The 24919-nt window shown below is 26.1% G+C and overlaps 1 protein-coding gene and 1 long non-coding RNA gene across 3 annotated transcripts in view; one reads left to right on the forward strand and one right to left on the reverse strand.

The window, feature by feature from the left end:
* On the forward strand, nucleotides 1-3232 carry LOC111619415. Its single transcript, XR_002755749.1, has 3 exons — nucleotides 1-55; nucleotides 136-266; nucleotides 2626-3232. It is a non-coding gene; the product is annotated as an uncharacterized LOC111619415 (long non-coding RNA).
* Nucleotides 3233-10571: 7339 nt separating this feature from the next.
* LOC111619570 (7SK snRNA methylphosphate capping enzyme-like) overlaps nucleotides 10572-24919 on the reverse strand; it is a 45229-nt gene continuing 30881 nt past the window's right edge. For both annotated transcript variants that reach the window (XM_023361326.1, XM_023361319.1), the window contains 2 exons: nucleotides 24631-24757; nucleotides 10572-11637 (listed from right to left, as the gene is read on the reverse strand). In XM_023361326.1, the coding sequence (XP_023217094.1) occupies nucleotides 11522-11637; nucleotides 24631-24757 (243 nt within the window). In that variant the 3' untranslated portion in view covers nucleotides 10572-11521. The remainder of the gene's footprint in view (nucleotides 11638-24630; nucleotides 24758-24919) is intronic.

Raw genomic sequence — 24919 nt, forward strand, 5'->3', positions numbered from 1 at the left:
TGGAGATAGAATGGGATTTGTTCGCCTTTTTAAATATCCCTGTACAGATTCTAAGGTAAATAAGATTTTAACATATATTCTTATAATAATACGTAGATTTTTAAACCAAAAATTATACTTTTGATTTTGATCCAGGCTGCCTGTTACGAACAAAATCATGGAAGTTTTGAAATCACTTCGGTTCGTTTTCTAGCAGAAGATAAATATTTAGTTTCAACCGGTTCAGACGGAGTTCTACTTTGGAGATTAGAACCTACTTATCAATAGTTAATATTGTTAAATTTAATACATTGTTTATTTTTAATCATAATCATAAAAAATCATTTGAGAATTTTTGTATAGTTAAATAGCAAAATTTACCGTAATTTTCGGAATAACTCGCATCCCTTAGATTGTAAAAGAATTGTTTATAAGTTAGTTGTAAATTCTCTATTGTAACTTACTTATACGTATAAGAGGAATTAAATAACATTCTGAAACAATTCTACACGACAAAAGCAATAATAATTTCGCATTTTTCTTTTTTTGGATAAAAAACATTTTTTCTCCAATATTGAGATGGACTTAGATGTATATTCTAATACACAGTATTTTCAGAATATGTACATAAATAATTCAATAAGTTATATGCGATTTTATGAATAAATAATATAGTAAAAAGTCGTTCCAATATACTCGAGAAAACAAGTAATTTGTAAGAAATAAACAGGAAAAATAAGAAACATTAGATCTCCTGACATGTAATTTATCAGAATATTAAATTATATCCGGATCTAGCTGTAAATACTTATCTTTAATTTATTTTTCATAACAATTTTAAAATTAATTTAATATATAAAACTACATTGACAATGCTACAAATGGTTTAAAATTTATTGTTATAAACTAATTTCTTAATAAGATTCTTTACTCTATATTTTCTTATTAGGTTTAAATTCTTAATATTTTTTTATAATAATAATAACAGTAATGTATAAAATTTTAAAATAAATTTATTTACAGAGATTTTTTTTTAAAATTTTATCTTGTTTAGTTAATATTTTATTACATTTTAAAACGAAATTTTAAATTTTTATAATTGAATTTATAGAAATTTTGTTTAATAATTTACTTTCTTAACAAAATTACATTGTCCTAGATTTCGATAATTTCATATAATTCGTTTCAGGATTGAAATTTTTAAAATTAAAACAAAAATTAATAATTTATTTTAAAATTTTCAGACAGAATGGATGTAAAAAATGAATTTAAAGTAATTACAATGAAGATTAGACTTAGACTTATGGCACTAAACTATAACATATAAGAGGCCCTTCCCCTCTACCAAATATTGACATAGAAATGTGAAGCCTTAAGTTGTAGGTTAATAATGCCAGGCCCTAAGCTGCAGCCTACAATTAATAGTTGTAGATATAATTTGCTGCCATACTGTTCTTCCATAAATTTTAACAGGAAAAAAAATAATAACAACTGAGATATATTTAACTAACCTTACTAAATTATAAATTAAAGCAATTTGAGAAATTTAAATTAATAATTTAATATATGTAAACTGTAGAGAAGCTTTAATGTAACGTTTTTAATTAGTATAAGTTATTAATTTAGCTTTATATGTTAAAAAAAATTATCTTTTTAAATAGTAAAAACCTTAAAAAATAAAATTAAAATTGCTTTAAAAAAATATATAAACATCAAGTAGGTTATTTTTTCAAATAGAGTTGAAGATTACGCCAAAAATTACTGTAAAATGGAAGTTATTTAACGATAAAATTCAAATATTTATAATTCCAACCGACTATAACATTTATTGAGCATTTAAAAGTTTAATACAACGATATTTATAAGAATTAAATTTAAAAAATAACAAAATAATAAACTGTACAAAGGCATGGAAATGTAGTATTTTACATTGTATATAGGCCTACATATATATGTGTATATTTATGTATAAAAATATATGTTTTCAATGAATATAAGTTATTAATTTTATTAGCACGTGTGAAAAACAAAGATTATCCTTTTTAAATAGAACTTTAAAAAAAAAAATTAAAAAATTGCTTTTAACAAAAAAATATATATATTTGGGCTTATTGATACAACTCCTTGTGAATTATTAATAACTGTGTGTATATTATATATATATAATTTCTTTTATATTTACCTATCTCATTAATTTAGTTACTGAATGTCAGAATACCAATATTTATATACATTGGTATTCTGGATGGCCTAAAAGTCAGTTAACTGTGGCAAAGTGATAAAGCATTATAATTTTGTGTATTGAACGGAAAGTATATCATTTTCAACAATTTTTGTAAATTTTGTGAGTAATAAAGCATTTGATAAGACAAATTTAGTCTTTACAACGGTTAACTGATTTTTGGATCACTCCGTATGTATTTATTTTTGTTAAATATATTTCATTTTTTTAAATTTAATTATATATTATTACTTCTTAAAATTATTTACGCCTATTTTTGTATATGTGATATTTAAAGTGTATAAAAGAAAGACGTGCTAGGGGTGTGCAAATCCTAGATTTTAAAATTAAAGTTTTATAAAACGTTCACCTTTTAAACAAAGTTAAGAAAATTTAATTTTCAAATTTTACTTCTTACCATTTAGAAATAACTCGATTTTCTTTGGGATAAATAATAAATGTCTGGAAATTAAACATAGCCACTCAATTTCTGAAAGATTTTCGTGGACAGGTTTTAACATTTTTATATAAAAGATGTCTCAAAAAGTACGTATACACTTTGATGCTGATGAATAGTACATTTTTTTAAATTTTATAGAGAAGTATGAATTATATAGCTCAGTTATTGTATAGCCTTATTTATGCACCTTTAGGACACATTTTCCAAATAGTGCACCGTTGGTGTTCGTGTATTATTAGTATTCTTGAATAAATGGTATGAAAGTCTGTCTAGATTGTTGCAAACACTCTTCAATTATTTGCTAGATAAATAGGCAATAAAGAAATGTACTATTGAGAATGTGTAAAGAAGCAAACAGTTAAAAATTAGCTCCAAAAATGATAAGATTTTTACTTAAAAACAAAATATGTATGAAAGTGTGTATATATAGTTTTGAGACACCTTGTATTATACATTAGATTCTAGATATACAGTAGTGAAGTCTGAAAGGACTGATTCGTGAGCTAAATCATTCACTATATCGAGTGTCACTCGACTATACTGTATGTATAATATATTTTTTCTCGTTTTAAAATATAATGTAATTATTTATTATACATACATCAAAACTTAAGCCTGTGTTAAAATAATATCAGGCATATTTTTATCTTAAGTTAAATGCATTATAAAAGAAAAAATTGTAAGAATGAAAATATTTGAATTTTATTATATATATATAAAAAAAAACATAATTTGATTATTGAAATTTGTATTTTAGATCATGTTAATATTTTTGCTGTATAATCTATATAATTCTAAAGACATATCTTGTGCACAATCGTTATTACTGAGCTGTAAATAGCTTTAACTCTGATCGTGTAATGGATGTATCCATTGAATTCAGGCATTATCTCATCAAAAAAAGTAAGCAATACTTAAACTCATAAATTATCTCGTTTCCTACTGCTCAAAAGTAGTCGTCCTCATTTGTTGTTTTTTTTTTTTTCTTTTTATAGTAATGTATAATAACATAATTATTCCATAGACCGGTTTTGTATCGCTTTATAGAGTTTCTGTAAAATGTTTGAAAAAATAAACTGTACATTTCTGAATTATATCAGTATCATTTTTCTTTTTTTAACGTAGAAAACGCTATCAGTATCGATCAATCCATCAGGCTGTCTGAACAAATGTCAATTGGTCAGATTGATTTTAATAACAGTTTAAAATTAGTCACTAGTCAACTGCTGTCATATCAATGACAGTTACTTATAAAAATTACCACATAATTTTAAAATATAAACAAAATTTCACATTAATATTCCGGATAATTAATTTTTTTAACGAAATAAATGTCACTTTATAAAGAGATTTACACACACTTTAAGCTCAGTTCTTAATTTATAATCAATATTATTTTAACAATTAAAAAAAAAAATGTTATAATTTTCTCGACGTACTTTTTTTTCTTTTTTAAATTAAATTATAAACTCTAAATACATTTAAAAAATTTTTTGTTGAAGGGCGTAAATAAGAGCTTTCTCAATCGTAAGAGGTAACTTCATTAACACTGATTTATATACGTTACATTGCCTGTAGCAGTTTAGTTGTTGGAACATATTCAAAATTTGTGTAACATGTTTACATATAAATTTATACGATATTTAATATTTCTGTACGACATTTCCTACATTTAGAATTATATTTGACCTCCGTGTATATAAATATATATTTATAGTATTTTATCTTTCTATTTTCTCCATAAAAAATTTTTTTTCACTTAACCAGATGTAAATAATCCTGTTCTAATTTAAAATTGTGAAATTTTAGATGTATTGAATTAATCAATAAAATTAAAATTAGATATATAATTTTAATAAATGTATTATAAATGTTAAAATTAGAGAAATATATGAAATTAATTTATTCTGGCATTTGTAGAAAATTGACCGTAATTACAGAAGTCAAAAGAGGCCCACACCACTGTTCTTTTTGAGGCCCAATACAGTATAGTAAAAAAATCCAAACAAAACAGCTCTAAAAATTTTATTTTTTGTCATATTTTACTTATTAATACCAAGAAATGAAACGGAATGAATAATTTGTAAACAAAAAAAATGTTTTTGAGACCGGTAAATACGAGATCCCACAGGACAGATTTATTAATACATATAAGTTAACTTAAATAAGCTGTAGTTTAAGAGGCACACACTTTTAAATTTATTATAATCTAGTAGAAGCAAAGGGCTCCTTATACATTACAATTTAGGGCCTCAATAAGTTTAACTTTAATCTTGCAAATGGTTCCGATTCCTCCTCCTTGTAATAGGGATTGATCAACTGTAAAAACAGTGTTTATATGATAATTCAGAAAAGAATAATTCGTGATTTTATCATAAATTTATCGGGTTCAATAGGACATAATTTATTTTTAATAAAAATTTACAATGTTAAAGAAAGGAAATTATATCAATTCAAGAAAATGACCAGTTTGTTAGATAGCATTTGTTGTTTGAAAATGAACTCAGACTTTTAATGACTTATTAGAATTACAAAAGAATAGATTCGGTTAAAATATACAGCCTACATAAATTACAATTTCTTAAGATTTTATTTTGCTTTGGGTGCAAGATTTTCCTTTATCTAGATTTGGCATAGTTTCATGCATTCGATTCTTCTTGTATTAGAAATACTGGTAAAAAATTATGTAGATCACTTTTATTTTTTTATCTGTTATAAATAGTGATTAAAATATTAATCACACTTGTCATTAAAGTTTGTTTGAGTAAAAGGCTATCATCAAATCAAACTTTTAAGAAAACATTTTATATTACTTCAAATATATTCATTATTCAATTAAATATTCTTAATTTTACTTATTAAAATCCTTACCGAGTACAGAAGCTCACTTTTACAACCTCTTGGAAGTAAAAGCGGGGTTCTACAGTATTTTGTGAGGGCTCCCGCGTTTTCATTGTAATGGACGTAAACAGAGCCGTCAAGAGAGGAGCTGGGAATTTTTTCTCGGGCCCGGAAAAAACTTAAGGGTCCTTAATGGTTCCTATAAATTAATGTTATTTTTACTTCAAAAAAGAAAATCTTTAACTTTTTATTAACAGAAACATTCCATATATTTCTTTTTTCTTCTTCTTTTAGAGCCGCTACAGTGGAGAGGGATCCGTTCTATCCCTCGGGCCCCCAAACATGCTCTTGGCGGGCCTGGACGTAAAAGCGGGGTTCCACTTCATTAGAACGTATATATATATACTTGTACATATTTTAATTCTCAGGTTTTCTATAATTGATTTAAAAGATATATTCTCTCACTCCTAGAAATCTAAAGTTTAAATTCCTTTGACTTTCTGATAAGAGATAATTTATTTTACGTGTGTTCAGAATATGATTCTATAATAATTTCATTATGTTAATATAATTTAAAAAACTCAATGCAAAATTTCACTAAGGAATAAAATTTTGAATTATCATAATATAAATTCCACTAAATCCTGAAGCAAAATTTAAAAGATTTATTTATGGGAGATTAAATTTAATAGGGAGGAGGAATATTCAAGAAATAATTATTTCATGACGATTTTCTTTAATATTACTTTCTCAATAAATTATACTTTTAGCAAATTTGAATTATGTTAAAATATATTTATCATTTATGGGCCTTTTAGACCGTAAATAAAAAATATATATTATGTAGCTTCAGTGCTGGGTGACATCTTCGCGCACAATCCACAATACCAATCACTTATACATTCGTTTTCATTTATAAAATCTTTGATAATTGTCTGAAAAATAAAATATTTTAACTATTCATATTACTTGGTTTTATTCTATACTTTTTCTCTAAATTTAAGATCACTTACTTCCATTGAGTTTTTCTTTTTTCAAGAATTCTATTTTTCGATAGGCATATTAATTTCATCATGATTAACTGATTCTATATATTTATATATGGAATATTTTGTATATGTTGATAGTATTTATTTTCAGATATTACAGTATTGACAACTATCAAAGTTTGCATTATGAGATCTTAATAATTCAAAATGCTTAGAATGAAATTCTGGAAAAATATATTTCAATAAATTTTATCTATCAGAATGATTTCATTCTTTCTAATAATCTTTTATCTTTCAAAAAGTATATAAGTCGAAGGTAAAAAATAAATTGTTCATTTTATATTTTTTCAGTTTCCTTCGAGATTTGGAAAAAACTATCAAGATATCATATAAAATTTATTTGTTCCCTTATATACAAAAATCAGGATATCGAATTTCACTTAAAATTTAAAATAGTTGACAATTCTTTTTTTAATATTTACTTATTTTATGAAAAGAAAACATTAATTCGTCTCCAGACATTACAGTATACAAGGTGTTTCAGATCACCCGTACATGTCGAAAAACGTTCGTCATAAAAGGTTGGAAATTTTTTTCCTGTTTTTATAGTCAAAGCCCATATAAACTCGATTGGCGACATCAGCGTCAATCGGGACCCATCAAAAATAGGACTAACCGAGCCTGATTCTGAATTTGTTTACAGCAACAAGATTCGAGTTAGGTATCGTTGAATAGAGCTTTTGTTTTTATAAGAAACAACTTTGTTTTGAAAAAAATTATCATTGTCTGTCACCGTTTGCATCTTTACAAAATAAACCAAACTTTCATTTTCCTATTTACTAATCATATTTACACAAAGGTGGCCCTAGACCAGGGTTGGAGAACCTTTTTGTGTTAGCGTGCCATATTGTAAGCATCCTTAGCTTTAAAGATTTTTATGCGTGTCAAAATTTCAGACTTCGAATAACGATATTTAAAGAAATTAAACGAATACGCTTTAATTAGAATAAATGTAAATAAGCTGATTGAAAAAAGGATGATCAGGTGATAAACGGAAAAGATGATTGAAAAAGACAGAAATCGTATGATACATTACGTGCCAGATGATTTCTCCTTACGTGCCACTTTGGGCACGCGTGCCATAGGTTCGCCACCCCTGCCCTAGACCATATATATCTCCGAGGCCCATTAAAAGAGCGCTGAAGATAGAAGATAGAATTAGTTAGGTTACAATAATTTGAACATTTTAAATTTAGAAACACAATAAAACCACATTAAAGTAATAAAAATGTATACAAAAATTCAATAGATGTGTAGAAATTCAACTATAAAACTGCTCTCCTGCTTTTCAGCAGCATGAAAGCAGTTAATCACAGAAAATATCCAGTTCTGCAGCAATATCTCTTTCCATGGACAAGATTGGATTGTTGATTGGAGGTATTCTTGATCAATTTCAGCTTTAAAAATGATCGTTGGGCAGATGCATAGATACTGGTACAATTATATTTTCATAATTACCAATTTGGCGATTCAAATACTAAAATATACCACCAAATTTGTGAGGCTCTAGACGTTGCCTTTTTCGCCTATGTAAGGCAGCTTCTGCATTTACATAATAAATGTTATCTGGAGCATTCATATATATTACGGTATCGTTGGAGATCAAATAAACGATTATTAATATTTTTAATGCCTTTAAATGGACAATTTTATGCAAATATTCTAGTTATTATATTTTAAGAACTTCTGGAAGGTACTGTACTGTGCTTCACTGGGGGTTTGACAGACAATGTAGTTTCCTAGCACAACATTCTGTCTGAATTGTCCTCCAAATTCTTGAAGAGTTTCTTCACAGGTGAATCAAAAAAAGTGGCCCGGTATAATGGCCATCATATCGCTCAATTTAACGTGTATGGACTACTATTTATACTTATGGAGGAGGATTAAAGGTATTGTGTATTAGTTTCCTACATGTATTAGGCATAGCATGCAGATTCCAAGATTCTTTACGCACAAGATACTTTCCCAGAAAGGCTTCTAAAATTTTTAGAACAAAATAGAGAACATCTGTAACTCAGTTCAAATCAATAACAAATTTTCTACGTATTAAATGTTTATTGCATAAACAACGAAAGAAAACCTTCGTTGATTTTGTAAATGGTAGGAGATTAAAAAAATTTTCTAAAGTTTTCTTGTGAAAATCTCTATTCAACCATACATAACTCGGCCCCTGTTCTATTACGAAAACTCAGAGTCAGACCCGATAGATCCTATTTCTACTGGGTCCCAATTAATGCCAGTCAATTCTTATGCTCAACTAAAAAAATTTTTATTCAACCTTCTACACCGAATGGTTTTAAAGAAAAACATGGGGTACCAGTGATCTGAAATAACCTGTAAAACACAATGATCGTAATAATTAATTTAAACTGCAATTCTAAAATCATGTTTTCTTCTTTATATATATAATAAATGATTTACAAAATTACTATTTGTACATTTATGATAAGATTGAATTATCATTTATATAAAATTTCTTTCAATCTAAATACATTTTAAAACAAATTTTTGCATTATAACTGTTATTAAATTATATTTTTAACAAACATTTGTGTGAACTATAAATAAAACATTTAGTTTTCCTTACAGTGCATAGAATTATATTGGTTATTATTTCAAAACGAAGTTGACAGAATATGCATTGTAAATCACATGAGATTATGCACTAATACGTGATAAGAAAACAAAATCTGGTTTTCCTGAAGATAAAGTTAACTTGTATTTCCTGTTTCTTTCATTAATATCATATATTAAAATGCATTTTAGTTATAAAACAAAAAAATATACAAAATAATTTTAATTAGCCTGCATAAACAGGAATAACAGTATACCAAATAATATAAAACCATTCGTGTGTGCTATATTTTGGAATAGATTGGTACTCAAAATAAAATAAATATCTATAAAAACTGATTTATACATGTAATGGGTATGGTGAACTTGTAATTTCATAAAAACAAGTCTCTGTGATATAAAATGTTTAGAGGATAAACATCACTGTTTATTGTTTTCACTTACTTCTAAACTAGATGAATTTTTCAATCAAAGGCTTTTTCAAAGTGATTGATGTAAAATAAAAAATACCTACTGCCAGATAACAGAGAAAGCTGGATGAATAACTGTGACACTACCATAATTTAATTTGTAATTTATATATAATGAGTACTGTTGTATTCAATATAAGTTAATACATAAAACCTCGATTTAACGAACTAATTCGGGTGAGGGGTGTACATTAAAGTGAAAGTTCATTATACAATAAAGTAGATTTTCAGAATGCATATATTAAAAAATTGACAAATTAGTTAGTTTATCTGTCTTTATTTATGTAGATACGTTTGTGTAATTAAATTTAAGTATGTATGAGAAGTTTAATTTCACAGAAAAGTTTTCTATATTTATTATTGCTTAAGTACTCAAGAGAGTGAGTACTTAAGCAATAATAAATGAGACTGTAATAAACAAGTATACGATCTACATGGAAATAAATAAGCAAACATTTTTATGGAAAATACACTTTATGAGAGATGATTCTTGGATTTGAAAAAACCTGCTAATTTAAATTAGCAGGTTTAGGTATAAAAAAACAATTTAAAAGTAATAGGATGTTAATTTTCACACATAACACAGACAGGTAATTTTGTCTGTTAAATGAAGGTTTTACTATATTTGGATAACTATGCCTCATATATTTAATTAAAGATTCTTGAATAAATTGAATGTTTTTCTATTATAAACATTTGAGTGTTTAATTTCACAAATAACTGTTAAATAAATTAAAATTTTCTATGTTTTTATTTAAATTCTCACTTAAACAATAAAAGAAAATAATTTTGAAAACTGAAAAATACAAGAAACTCTTACGATTAAAATATAATGAAGATTTTAAATTAATTTACATTATGCTAAATTTTGTTAAATTATATATTTTTATCATAACATTACTGTGTAAAAATCATAAATAAGTGTATCTTGCAAAAAAATAACAGGAATATTAAAATTCTTGAAAATGACAAAGTAATTCATTCTAAATAAAATTTATTTCACAATTAACCCAAGTCAAATGTTATATTTTGCATGAACAGCTATAAAAGGAAATTATCCCAACTATTGTGAAATACAACACAGCAAGGTGATTGGATCACAGATGAATTGTTTTAAGTGGCACACAGTGAAGAAATGTTAGCAGGTGATAGAATCTCCTTTGTGTGAAGACTGTAAAAATGTACAAGTTATATAAGGTGCCAGATAAAATTATCCTGGGATATTTCTTGCTAATTAGGATTATGAAAATTTTAAAAGTTTTTCTCTTGGAAAAAGAATTGTATTTTTGTATATTACATTAAACTTGTAGTAAAGAAAAAAATTAATCTAAATTTTAAGATAAATTTTTACCTTTTTTATATACCATTTCCAAGGCCACTAGAAAAATTAAAAATTTGAAACAAAAACCTTTATAATCCAGTATTATTTACAACAAACAAACATTTTCTAATTATAGCCAAACTACAAAAGTTTTCGTTTCAAATTATTTGATTTATTTATCCACTTTATTTGGTTTCTTATTGAAAGACAGTACATGACAAATTAAGTTAACACCATAAGAGAAAATCCAATTTTTATAAAACAAGTAAATAATTCTAAAAAATGAAGTTTAGCACAATGTGATTTTATTGTTGAAGTCATCATGATAAAAAATTTAATTTTTGGATGATCTTGTATTATTTCATGAAAATTGGATTTCATTTTTCTAGTGTTAATTTTATTTTGTCACATACAAGTTTCTTAGTGACCTTAGCAGGTATCATCTAATTAAGTTTATAATATGTACTCTAAAAATTTCATAATTTTTAATAAGTTTAACGAAAAAGTCTTTCTTCTGCCATAAAAACCTTGAAAATTTCTGTAAATCCAAAATTTAGTGAGAAAATGGCTAGAACAATTTTGTCTTGACACCCTATATACAAACTCTCATTTATCCACAGTTTCTTTTTTAGAATTAGCTGATTTTCCTTCTTGACTTTCTATTGACTCTTCTCTTGGAGATGTTACTCCCTTAGTGAACAAATATATTGGCCGACAAAAACCTGAAAAATGAATACATTATTAAAAAAACAATTAAATTTAAACTAAGTTTTTTCAAAAATAATATTAAAGTTTATGAATAAAATAATAAACCTTTTAGTAATAATAATAAAATTATTTTTGTATCTAATTTTCTTTGCTAATTAATTAATTTTAGCATTTAAAGAAATGTTTGGTCACCATGGTCCAAATTAAACAAAATACCAGATTATATTACAAACTTTACGGCTAATTTTAAGGTTAATTTCATACTAAATTTAGACAATACTTCCTACTTTTAATAACAAATTTCTTCTATCTTAAAATAATCTGACTCTATAGTTTAATATGAAAAATTTTTAATCTATGTAATTTGCAAATATATTTGCATCTCTTTTAGAATCTATAATTTAACATGTTAAATGTCATATAACTTATATAAGACATGAAAATACTTGAAAAAGTAAAAATTAAATGATATAAAATAATAGATTCACTAGAAATCTTTTAACTTCAAAATCTTGCTTGAAGCTTGTTTCTTTGACTTCATTGTAAAATTTTACAGCATGGATATTACAACTCAAAGGAATTATTCTATAATATTCTATACTCTAATCTGATTAGACATTAACTATATTAATCACTTTTCTGTTAAGAATAATTTCTTAAAATAAAAATAATTAACTTATAATGCATAAGCATGTACAGTACTTAAGTTTATAAATCAGTTTAATAATTAAATAATTTTAATAATCTTAGAAGATAATCAAATTATTTCATTGAATATAAAACTATAGTCTGCTGCATTTACAACTGAAATTATTTATCATCAAATATTTTTTTTTTAATTTAATTTTTTCTATTGTTATGTCTTTTATGTAATATAATATAAAAAAATTTTCAGAACAAACTGTCTGTTAAGAGTTAATAATACAAATTTAGTATAAAATCTATATTACCAATTATATATCTTTTACTTTATATAAATTATACAAATAGTTGTGTATAATTTATTCATTTATTTCATATTCTAGGAATTTCATTAATTAATTAATATTAGGATAACACTCTTATTTATGGAAATAGCTCATTTCTACTATGCTATATTGATTTAAATACTTATTTTTTTATTTTATGAATGCATATTAATCATCATGCTTGTTGAAAGAAATTAATATCATACGCATAATTTTTTTGATTAAATGTAACTAGTAAAATAAAAGACACAATCAATTTAATTATAATTGATCATTATTTTTTGCTATTCCTATTTTTACTTATGTAAATTAAGAAATGGTTTGCCAAGTGTAATCAATCTATTTTCAATTATTACAACCTAAGTAATATCTTCAAAAATGTTATTATTATTATCATCATTATTTATTTATTTATTTACATTAAAATTAATGAAAAAGAGATAACATGTAGAATGTTATCTTTTTTGTTGTGCTTTACATAGTGAAACCATGATACAGTGGCCTCCTAAATATCACTAACTTTGTAAAATGCTGATGAATACTTCTGAATGAATTTTTCCCATAAATATTAAGTAGAAAAACCTTTGTTTGCTATCTGTAAATTATTACAAATCATATGATTTTCAAACTCTCAAACTCATATGTAGACCTCATTACTGTATAGTATATAATTCTTATTTTTTAAGGCAGCGGTTTCCAAAGTGTGTGTTGCAACATCCTAGGAAGCTTGGCTTCCTCACAGGAGCACTGCAAAATATTATAAAATTTTCATAATTTTACTTCCACTTTCAATTCAATGTGATAAGATGCGACATCTAGCAGACATGATGCAAATCATTAACTCAGTAATAAAGGTGGCACATAGAATCGCAAAATGTAAAAAGCCTCTTACCATCGCAGAAAAACTCATTCTACCGGCTGCTGTAGATATGGTGAACATTATGATTGGTGGGTATGCTGGGCAGCTTTCAAAAGTGCCTTTGTTCAATAACACAGTACTATCAGTTGCAGAATACAGCACATAGCAAAGGACCTCCAATGTTCAGTTATTGAAAAAATAGAAGGGAAGGAACTTGGGTTGCAGCTGGTTGAAGACAGATAATAATAATGATGCTCACTTGATTTGCTATGTACAGTTTATAGATAATAATGACATTGTAGAGGACTTTCTCTTTTGTGAGAGTATCATTGATGGTGCTAAGGCTCACAACTTGTTTAAGATCCTTGATATTTTTATTTCCGAAAATAATTTGGAGTGGACCAAATGCATTGGCATCTTTACTGATGATGCTCATTCTATATCTGGATGTTATGGAGGATTGCAAGCACTTTTTTGAAGCAAAGACCCTTATGCACTGTGGACCCATTGTGTTATTCACAGAGAAGCACTCAAATCAAAATATCTGAGTCCTGCATTGAACCAGAAATATGTAGTACATGTAGTAAACTTTATAAAAATGGCTGTTGAAGGCAAGATTTTTCAAAAACTATGCAAACATATGGGATCCGAGCACACATCTTTGTTATATTACAGCACTTCAAAAAAGCACAAAACATTACCATGAGAGAGTGAAAGCTCTCTCGAGATAATGTTTTGTCTCGTACATTTGAACTGCGACAGGAAATTTATGTTTTTCTTAAAGAGGACAACCACAAGTATGCCAAAAATTTTGTGATTTAAGATTTTTTTGGTAAAACTAGCATACTTATGTGATATTTTTGAAAAGCTCGATGCTCTGAGTCTCCCTGCAGGGAAACAACATGCATCTTTAAAGTCAATTGAGAAAATTTCAGCTTTTATAAAAAAAAATTAAAACTATGGAAAAGAAAAATAAATGAAGATGGAGGAAAGGATGTTCCCCTTGTTGCAACAGTGTTTGACTTCCAATAGAGTTGATTTCTCTTGAGGTATGAACTCTATTTTTGAAGAACAGTTTTCACAGCTGGTTTGTATTTTCAAAATTCACATCTGGTTTGTATTTTCAAAATGATAATATCGATAAATTTGCATGGATTCAAAATCCATTTAATGCCAGTGCTCCATCTGAATTTACTGCTGCAGAAGAAGAGAATCTTATTGAGTTGTCTTGTGACAATACGTTGAAAACAAAATTTAGCAGAATGGAATTAACTGAATTTTGGATATCAATAAAAGATGAATATCCTCTTTTGAGTGGTAAATCTCAGAGAATTTTAATTCCATTTGCGACTTCTTATTTGTGCGAAGCTGAGTTTGTCGCTGTGATAAAAACTAAGCATTGCACGAAAATCAATGTGGAGAAGGAAATGAGGGTGGCTGTGTCCAGTTTGATTCTAAGGTTTGAGAAAATGTGCAGTGATCAACAGGTTCATCCATCCCACTAATTATAATTAATTGAATTTATTCAATTACATTTTTTGTTACCTTAAATATATGTTTTATTTATTTTTTACTTAATGTCCTAACTCCAAAAAGATATTGGCTATTTTGCTGTTTGCAAATTATACTTGTTAGAATTTGACATAGGGTGCCTTGGGAAAATCTGAATTTAGCAATGGCACCAAGAATCAAAAAGTTTGGGAACCACTGCTTTAAAGTATTTCAGTTTAGTGCCAATTTCAGAAATGAAAAAATAGTTGTGCTAAATCAAAGTTTGACTATTTATCAAACCATTAACTGTCTATTCTGAAATTACAGTGATACCTTGGTTTTCATCAATAATCTGTCCAAAAACAATTGGTAAAATATGAAACCAATGAAAACCAAGGCAATTATTTCCACATGAATCAATGTAAATCCAATTACTTCATTCTAGACACTCCAAAATACATACAAAAAACACACTTTATAGAGAATAAATATGGTATTTAATACTAAAAACAATAAGAAATTAATATAAAATGAATATAAAAAAACTAATGTAAAGAATAAATGAACATTTAACATAGAATACTTATATTCCCATTGTTTGAAAAAGTAAAAAAACTATTAAAACCATATAATATAACTCTAGCTCCAGCCTTTAATAATATGAAGTCTGTTCAAAAAATAACCAAACTTTTTAAATTGGGCATAAATGGAGTGTCCTAGTGTCGTGAAGTTGACAACAGTATATAGGACAGTATATAGGGCTGCTGGCTCTGGAAACTTTCTTTGGTCCCATGATGGAGCTAAAATGAAAGGAAAGCAATGGAATTGTTTAGCTAGATGCACGGAATAATGATCACACGAGAAACACCACCACACTGAGCATGAAAATGAGTGAGTCTCCCTTTGTTTTTGCAAAATTAGCAACGAGGTGATATGGACAGGCCGACAAAATCCAAGGCAACTGACAAAAACATTATACATATACAAGATCTGTCTGGAAAGTTTGCAAACTTTTTAAATTACATACCAACCATTAATTGAATCTCAGTGCAGCTTGGATAGCTCTCTACTGGCAAGTTTTCTGTACTATCTGCCAAAAGCAAAGTTTATTTGTTGTTATATTATGTTCATTTGTGTAAACACATGTTGATTGCATTCTGAGATTTTTCTTTCCACGAGTGCAATAAGCGAAGAATTCTGGAACAGGTTAGATCTAATAAAAAGAAAAACATCACTGGGGATGAGACATGGGTCTATAGGTATGACATGGAAACAAAACATCAGTCATCACTGTGGGTGGAAAATCTTTATGCAATCCAAAAATGCATGACAAGTTTGGTTGAATGTGGAGGTCCTGCTCACTGTTTTGTTCAATTCTGGTGTCATTCAACAGGAACTTTTTCCAGAAGGGAAGACAGTAAATAAGGAACACCATCTGGAAGTGATAAAATGTCTTCATGAATCAGTGAGGAAGAAAAGACTGACTGTTTGAAGAGAATAGCATTGTGACAATACTCCCATCCACATAACAGTACTAATAACACAGTTTTTGGCCAAGAACTTGATGTCACTTGTTCTCCAACCTTCAATTCACCAGACTCTATTCCAGCAGGCTTCTTCTTGTTTCTGAAATTAAAATATGTCTCAAACGTTGCTGTTTTTGAACCCATTTATGCCATTAAGAAAAATTTGCTAGCAGAGCTGTGCATCATCCCAAAAGAAGCATTTCAGGAAGTGTTCTTTTCATGGCAGAAATGCTGAATTCGATACATAGACTCAGGAGGGGACTACTTTGAAGACAACAAAACTGACTAGCTTCTAGGTCAGGGTTATCCAATCTTTTTTCCTAATTGGACCAAATTAGAAATTTAGGTACATTCAGTGGCCCACAAAGGTATTTTATATAAATATATGCTTTTAAAAAGTTCAAAATTTTAATAACAAATATATATAATTACAAAAAATACTATATTATTGATAGTAAAAAAAGAAATAAATAAGTAAATACATAAATAAATAAATTTAAATAAAATAAATACATAAATAAAAATAAATTTAATGTAATTTTTGACATTGCCTTCCTTTTATAATATTGTCAATATCTACTTTTATGGTACTAGTCTTAAATCTAAGAATGTTAGTTAATGGGAATCACTCAACTTATTTCTTTCAGCAGTTTAGATGTTTTCCATGCAAGAAAAGAATTGTTTACAATGGTATGTTATGCATGTAGGGTAGTACAGTTTTCTAGCACCAATTACATCATTACGATATCAAAGTGTATCCAGTGAAACAAGAATAATTTTTACAACATACTTTACCAAAATAAATGAAAATGTACCTAAAAAATTTAGGGTGCAGTGGGCTGCATAAAAATATTAAGTGGGCCACGGGTTGGACATCCCTGTTCTAGGTAAATGCAAACAACTTCTATTTGCAAAGTTTGCAAACTTTCCAGATGGACCTTGTTTACATACATGATTTGGATATAACCTTGCACATTATTACAAATAAAGTTATTTAAAAAATAAAAAAATTTTATAATAAAGTTTTTAGTAACACTTCATGCCAAAACATCAAAGATAACTAACACATTAAATAGACTGTCTTTTGGCATTAACAGCTTTTTTTAAACATACAATGTACTTGCAAATACTTTCAATGATGTATTGTCATCTTTGTCTGCAAGAAATTTTTGTTTAATGGAATATCTTTTATACAAAAATTTTATCAGTTGTTTTAATCAGTCTTTTTAAAAACATTTTAATACGTTAGAAATAACTTTCTTTTTATTACACCATACCACAGCTTGCTTTCTTCAATTCTCTGCATCATGAGTAGAACTTACAAAATATTAAATCATACCTTCCAAAATATTTCAAACAGAAACAGTTTAATAAAACTTAATGAAAACGTTTATTACTGATACAGTTTATGAACTTATGAAACTATTTCTGCTGGAAATAGTATGGAAGGTTATACTTAATATTGCTTTCTTCATCTACAATACATCTAATTCACAAATATTACATCATTGACGAAAAAATGCATCACATCAAATTAAATTCCATAAACCAAACATCTTTCTAGACAATATATGATTTTTATTCAAAATTTATATATTTTGAAAAAGCTGTGTTTTTCAAGCTTTTACAATTATCCTAAGTCTTTAATAGTATAAAGTTTTATTTGATTGAAATATTATTATGTATCATTTTTCAATACATATAAAAGTCTTGTGTGTATGTATACATGTATTGTTTTTTAAATTTAGTATGTCTAATTTTGTAAAATAATATATAAAATTTACTAATACAAATTTAATAATTAAATTTAATAATACAAAAATTTACTAATTATCATAATAATAGCATTATTACTTTAAAAATAAATTAAAAAGAACTTCATGATAGTGATCATGAGAGTCTCTTTTATGATAGGATTAATAAATTGATGACAAAAAAAATATTTCAATTTTTCATACTCTTTCAGTTCTTTGATGTTATTTTAACAATAGTTTTATCCATATAGAATCTTTAAAGTTTTTTATGATCATTGTAATTATTTTATCATCATCATTAATTTTTTTATTGTAATATAATGATAAAATAATGGTTAAAACATTGTATGCAAGACATATTTTAATTACTAAAAAAATACTAATAGCATGTCTGAATGGCATTTAAATTATTTTTTACTTTTTCATAGTATTGTGTATGTGCATAATGCTAATTACCCAATATCTGATTACAGAATCAGTGTATTAAACCCAATATATAGTAATTTAAATAATTAAAATACTTCATATTTTTCACAGTTAGATCATTTATACATAAAAATATATTGAGTCAATTAAAAAATATGAATTCTGATCAACTATAGTAGAGTCATGTTAATCCGAACTAATTAGTCATGTTCAGATTAGCGGATTTTCAGATTAGCCGAATAATTGAAATAATGTAGAAGCAAGCAGTAAAACAGGTCCAGGTCCAGTTTATATAGATCCAACACCATCAATGACTTTTGTTTGTGTGTAAGTACAGTATAGATCTGCTGTTTTAATAGGCCATGTCAAACACTGATTTATTAATTTTGTACAGTATAATACAGTACTAAAATAAAATACAATTTTTTTTGTTGTGGAATTCTAAATCTTTTTGTACCATTAATATCATTTAAATTCAGCTGAAAAATACAAAAAATGTATATTTTGCAGGCTAAAACATTTCTTCTCCACCAAATGAAACATGTTCAAATTAGTGGTGTTCGGACTAGTAGAACTCTACTGTACATTAAAAGCATTAATATTTTAAATTCTATTTTAAAAATATATATGCTTTTATAATCATGTTTATTATTTATGATTGTTTCTAAATTTAAAAGGTTCTGTGTACATATATATATATATATATGTAAAGTAAACCATCGATTATCTGAAACAATTCAGGACTGGGACTGTTTGGATAATTGATTTTTCAGATAACCAATTATGTATGAAAAAATATATTAATCTATCCCATGTTGAAATTTGTTCAAATCTTGGCACATCCTTAAGTACCCTTTCGTGGTCACGCCAGTGCTGCCAGCTAAAACATGCACATCACCAAAAATAATATTGGATTAGCCAAGACCTATCCAAATATTGCAGTGCCACAGCACTAGTGAAAATTTAAATTTGCAACTGGAATGCTTTCAGTTAACCGATGTTTCGGTTGATCGATATTCAGATAATTGATTTTCTACTATATTGGAATATAAAATCTACTCATGTAATGAAAGTGCTGCAAAATTACCTTATTCATTTCTACATTATTCCTATTAGCTTTTTCTATATACATTTAAGAGAGAATTTTAAATTTTATAAGAAATGATTAATGTGGTAAATAAAATTGTAAATGCTTATATTTTGATTCTACTAACAGCAAAATTGTAGTATGTAAAAATATTCATTGTATATAATTATGATCATTAAAAATATGACTGATCCTTGCATGTCAAAATGTTTACAAGTTCTATTAATCAAGACACTGCTATCAATGAATGTGCAAATGTTGCTGATAGAGAGTTCAGTAGAGTGTTCTAATGTTCACTGTCATCTCCCATTAAAATAGAAGTTATAAACTTTTCTCTAGCAAAAAATTATCATCAGTCAATATCTATTAGCAGCTCATTATGGTATAAAGCAGTGTTTCTCAACCTCTAACGAATCGTCGTCCCCTTCAACGTAGTATTGCCCCCTTCACTTCAAAATTTCGATGCCGAGGGCCAAGACTAACACCAAATTCATACTGCATTGAATAGACTAGTGACTAGTATAATGTTATTTGTTTAATTATTGTATGATATAACGAATAAAATATCTAATTAGTCTTAATATGATGTTTACTATATCGCCCAGGAAATTGTTTTTCGCCCCCTAAAATATAAATTGTTACTAATCGCCCCCTCAACAAGGAAAAACGCCCACATGGGGGCGATATCGCCCCCGTTGAGAAACACTGGTATAAAGCAATGTAATGATGTCAATGAACAGCTTAACAAGTTGTATCATATGACACTCCTTCATAACAATGCCCAATCCCTTAAACAAAATATTTTTCAACTGCCAATCCATGAAAAAATTTCACTGGCTTGCAGAAAAATATTTGACTGTACTGATGCCAGCAATTGGTAACATTTAAATAGTATTCTAGACATATTATATGTAACAGATTAAGTGCAATATGTCTTGAATACATAACAAAGTAAGCACAGTAAGCCTATTTAAATGTCACCTATAATCAACTGCTGCATCAGTACAGTCCAATATTTTTCTGTGAGAAAGTGCTAGATAAGCATATGTAAGCATAATTCACAGTCACATATAATTAATTACTGGTCCACATAAAATTATCAATAATTTTACAGGTCTACAACAAGAAAAAAATTGATAAACACTGCTTCAGCATAGCAAACAGAATCTACAAGCTTTCCATTGGATAATGTTGAAATATTGAAAAATCTAGCATGTAGTTGTAGTTTGAATTTGGCTTCCAACAATTTCTTGTCCTGAAGGAGCATTTGTTATGACTTTGTTTCATGTTAAATAAAAATATCAAATATAATGATGAACAGTGGTTCAAACAGCAGACATCCTACCCATCTGAGATGAACAACTCTTTGCATGTTATGACAAGTGCTTCAATTTTCAAGGTGATTATATTGAAAAGTAGTGTATCTTTGACACTTTTGATGCAAATTTCAGTTTCCTTTAATAAAATCATTTTATTTGTGAATACTGCATACTTTTTCCCGATTAACCTATGCATTAAAGATTTTTGTTAATCAACTGTTCATTTTTTAAAGTTGTTAGTATAAAACATCTAAGAGTTTATTTTCATTTACTTTATTATTTCAGATCTGATGATGAAATTAAAATGATTTTATAGATATTGATAAATTTAAATGAAAATGATCAAATAATGTAATTTCATTAATTATTGATTGTTAAAAATAGCTATTAGAAGATTAATGAATATTAAAAACCTATTTTTTACATATTTTATGTTGAAAATATATCCCTGTTTGCTATTTTTCATTCTACTGCTTTTAGAAAGAAAATCATAAACTTTTCAACTGTCATTTTAAAATACTTTTCTTATTATAACATTATTATATTTAAATCAGAGAAAAAAAATTAAATATTTATCTAACAGTTATTCTAAATTAAATTGTTTCAAAAATATTTAAGAAGTTTAAATCATATTAACTTGCATAAACCCTAAACCATATTTAAAAAAACATTTTCGGCAAAAATTTTAAACTGAAACTGCTTTTAATATATACTGTAGCTGTATAATTATCAGAACAATAATACAGATTACTTATTAAAAAAAATCACAAACACTTTCAGGTGATTAAATTTTATATTTTCTTTCTAAATGGATTGAAAACATGTTAAAGATAATTATAAGACAAAAGCTACAGAAATATTTCTATTTAAAATAGTTAATTTAAGTAAACATTTTAAAATAAATATTAAAAAAAAATACAAAATTTTTAATTTTATTGCAAATAATTTTTGTACTCATTTATTAGCATTTCAAATTCAGCTTAAATCAATCAATAAAACATTAATTATTTTTTGTTTAAAGAACTTTCAAAATACAAAGAACTAAATTTTTTGCTATTATATATTTTCTTTACATTTTAAATAGAAGTAATTTTTTAAAATTTTATAAAGAAAAAATTCTGTGGATATATTTTATATGTAGTACTAACTCAAAACCACAGATGACCTTACATGTAGGCAAAAAAGGTATTGCCTAGGGCTTTTAGAAAGCTTTGCACTTTCAGGGTTAATTAATTTAATAATCAAATTGGTAATTAGTGAAAATGTAATTGTGTCAATATCTGTTGCATCTTCAGAATGATAATTTTCAGAGTTAAAATTGATCAAGAACTACCTTTGATCAGCAATGTGTCAAGAGAGAATTTCTTCACTTTCAATCTTGCCCATTGAAAGAGATATTGCTGCAGAACTGGACTTTTTTCTGTAATTGGTGAATTCAGTGCTGAAAATCTATTGTATACATATTTATTACTTTATTATGTGTTTTACTGTCTGTTTCTATATTAAAAATGTTCAAATTTCTGTAGACATAAATAAAACTATCCTCTATCTTCATTGCTCTTTTAATAGGCTTCAGAAATAAATTTTACCTAGGGCCATCTCTACTTAAAAAACAATTTTAACAAGTCTAAAACATTAATAATGGTACTTATCTTGAATATAATCTGGTTGCACAAGCTTAATTAAATTTAATTTTAGCACTAACTTTAATTATAAATAATTTAAAGAAAATATAATTAATATTAAGAGAGACAGTAATCCACTCATTAACAGGAGGTAATTATTTCCTATTGTTTTTTATTTCAATTAGCATATAAAAAGTTGCTTATTTTGATGTGTTCTTCTCTTTAAATTACAGGTAAATTTATTGCTTTGAGAAAGCATATAATTATCGATGTACAGATTATTTTTCCCTATCTCAGACACCTATAAATATAATATCTTACTTAATTTTAATTTTCTTTTTATTTAACTTAGTTTCATTTTGAATGTAATAGAAATACTATGAAACATGAATATGAATATAAAATTTATTAAATAAAGTATTTCTCTGTCTAGTACAGTTATTTAATTCATTCTGTCTGATTATATATGAGACACACTCATTATCTTATTCTCTTATGAGACATCTTAAAAGAGAAGCCTTCTGTAATTCAAAACATAATCAATGATTTATGTTGACTAAAAAAACTCAAGGGATCAGTTCTTTCAAATCCATTACATTTAAATTTTGCTACATTTAAAATAAAGCTAAAATATTCACTATTTTAAAGATAAAACTCGGCTTACAAAGTCTACAACAGTTCATTAATTATATATTAAGATTCTAAATTACAATATACTCTGCTTTAGTAATACATATATTTTACTGAATATTTTAAACTTTGGAATCTGAAAAAAACAACTTAATCAAATGAAAAATCTTTTCACTATTGAATGAAAAAATTTTATGAAATTACAAAACTAGAAAAATTTGGAACAAAATCAATTGAACACAATTTTTTCCAAATTCTGATAAGAAATTTTCTACCATCAATTTTTAAAAATCCCACTGTTTTATAATATGTACTGGTTTATAGCATTTTAATACTTTTAATAATTTAAAAAATTAATTAAAATCTTTAAATGATAATAATAAAGTTTAAAAAGATTTATACCTAACATCTTTAAAATCAATTTATATAGGAAAAAATTATTCAGTGAAAGTGTCGCAGGATAAAAATTCTGGATTTTATCCAAAATAAATTTTTATTTAGTTTAACTTTCTTTTAAGATTAAAAAAAGAACTGAAAGTACCTTTGAGAATAACAATCTAATCTTTAATTTTTAAATTTAATATTAAAAATTGCTATTCATATTTAAGATTAAGCCATTAAGATATAGCCACTGTAAAATTTTCTCAATTTAATCTTCACTTCAAAGATTAATACACACTTTTAATTAAATCCTTTATTAATTTTAATAAAGCTAAATTTCTAACTTTTAGAAAAATACATATTAAAAATTTATGCTTAACTTGATTAATGACAAGGATTTGTAGAGATTAATTTATTATTGATGGGACTATTGCACAAGCATCTATATGAAATTTATTTTTCTCCAGAGGCTATATATATATTGCAACTAGGCTTTTTTCTTTAATAAAAAACTATTTATTATTATTTGATGAATAAAATATTTTATATAAGCATATACAGTACTATATATAATCATTTTATATGAAAAACCCCACAAAAATTAAATATTTAAAAATAGAGTTATAAAAAAAAGGACTATTTCTCATAATTATAAAAAAAATTTTTTAAGCTTTATTGTCTATAAATGCTGCAAAATGAATCTATTTGTAATATAATAAAGCTTCATAACTAATTTGATGCAAAGAAAAGCAAAAGTTTTAAATTTTCTTTAAAATATTTTAAATTCAAATATATTACATACAATAAGAATCAAAGATTTAAAATGACAACATATATATATCTAGATATAATTGATTTAACATAGCCTTACATGAAATTAAATATTTTCTTTTATGTATATATATAAATTTGAAGAGAGAAAACAATTATAATAAATTTACCTTTTGATGGATGAGCTGGTGCATCAATTAATTCACATGTGCTAAATCCAACTTCTTTTGATAATAGATATTCATTAAACTGCTCAGGTCTCATTTGTATCGACAAATAATTTTTAAAAGTAGTTTCCTGTTAATAAAATATTTAAAGTCAAAAAAAGTCTTTAAATCATGTTGCAATTCTTTAAAATTAAATATTTAATACAAGTAGATTGAATACAAATAAAAGGTTATGCATTAAATTATTTAAAATTGTTAATAAACAAAAACATCCAAAGCATAAATTCAGACT

This window comes from Centruroides sculpturatus, unplaced genomic scaffold (genome assembly GCF_000671375.1).
Source record: "Centruroides sculpturatus isolate CEXI.00-Female unplaced genomic scaffold, Cexi_2.0 scaffold44, whole genome shotgun sequence".
Taxonomy (NCBI): Eukaryota; Metazoa; Arthropoda; class Arachnida; order Scorpiones; family Buthidae; genus Centruroides; species Centruroides sculpturatus.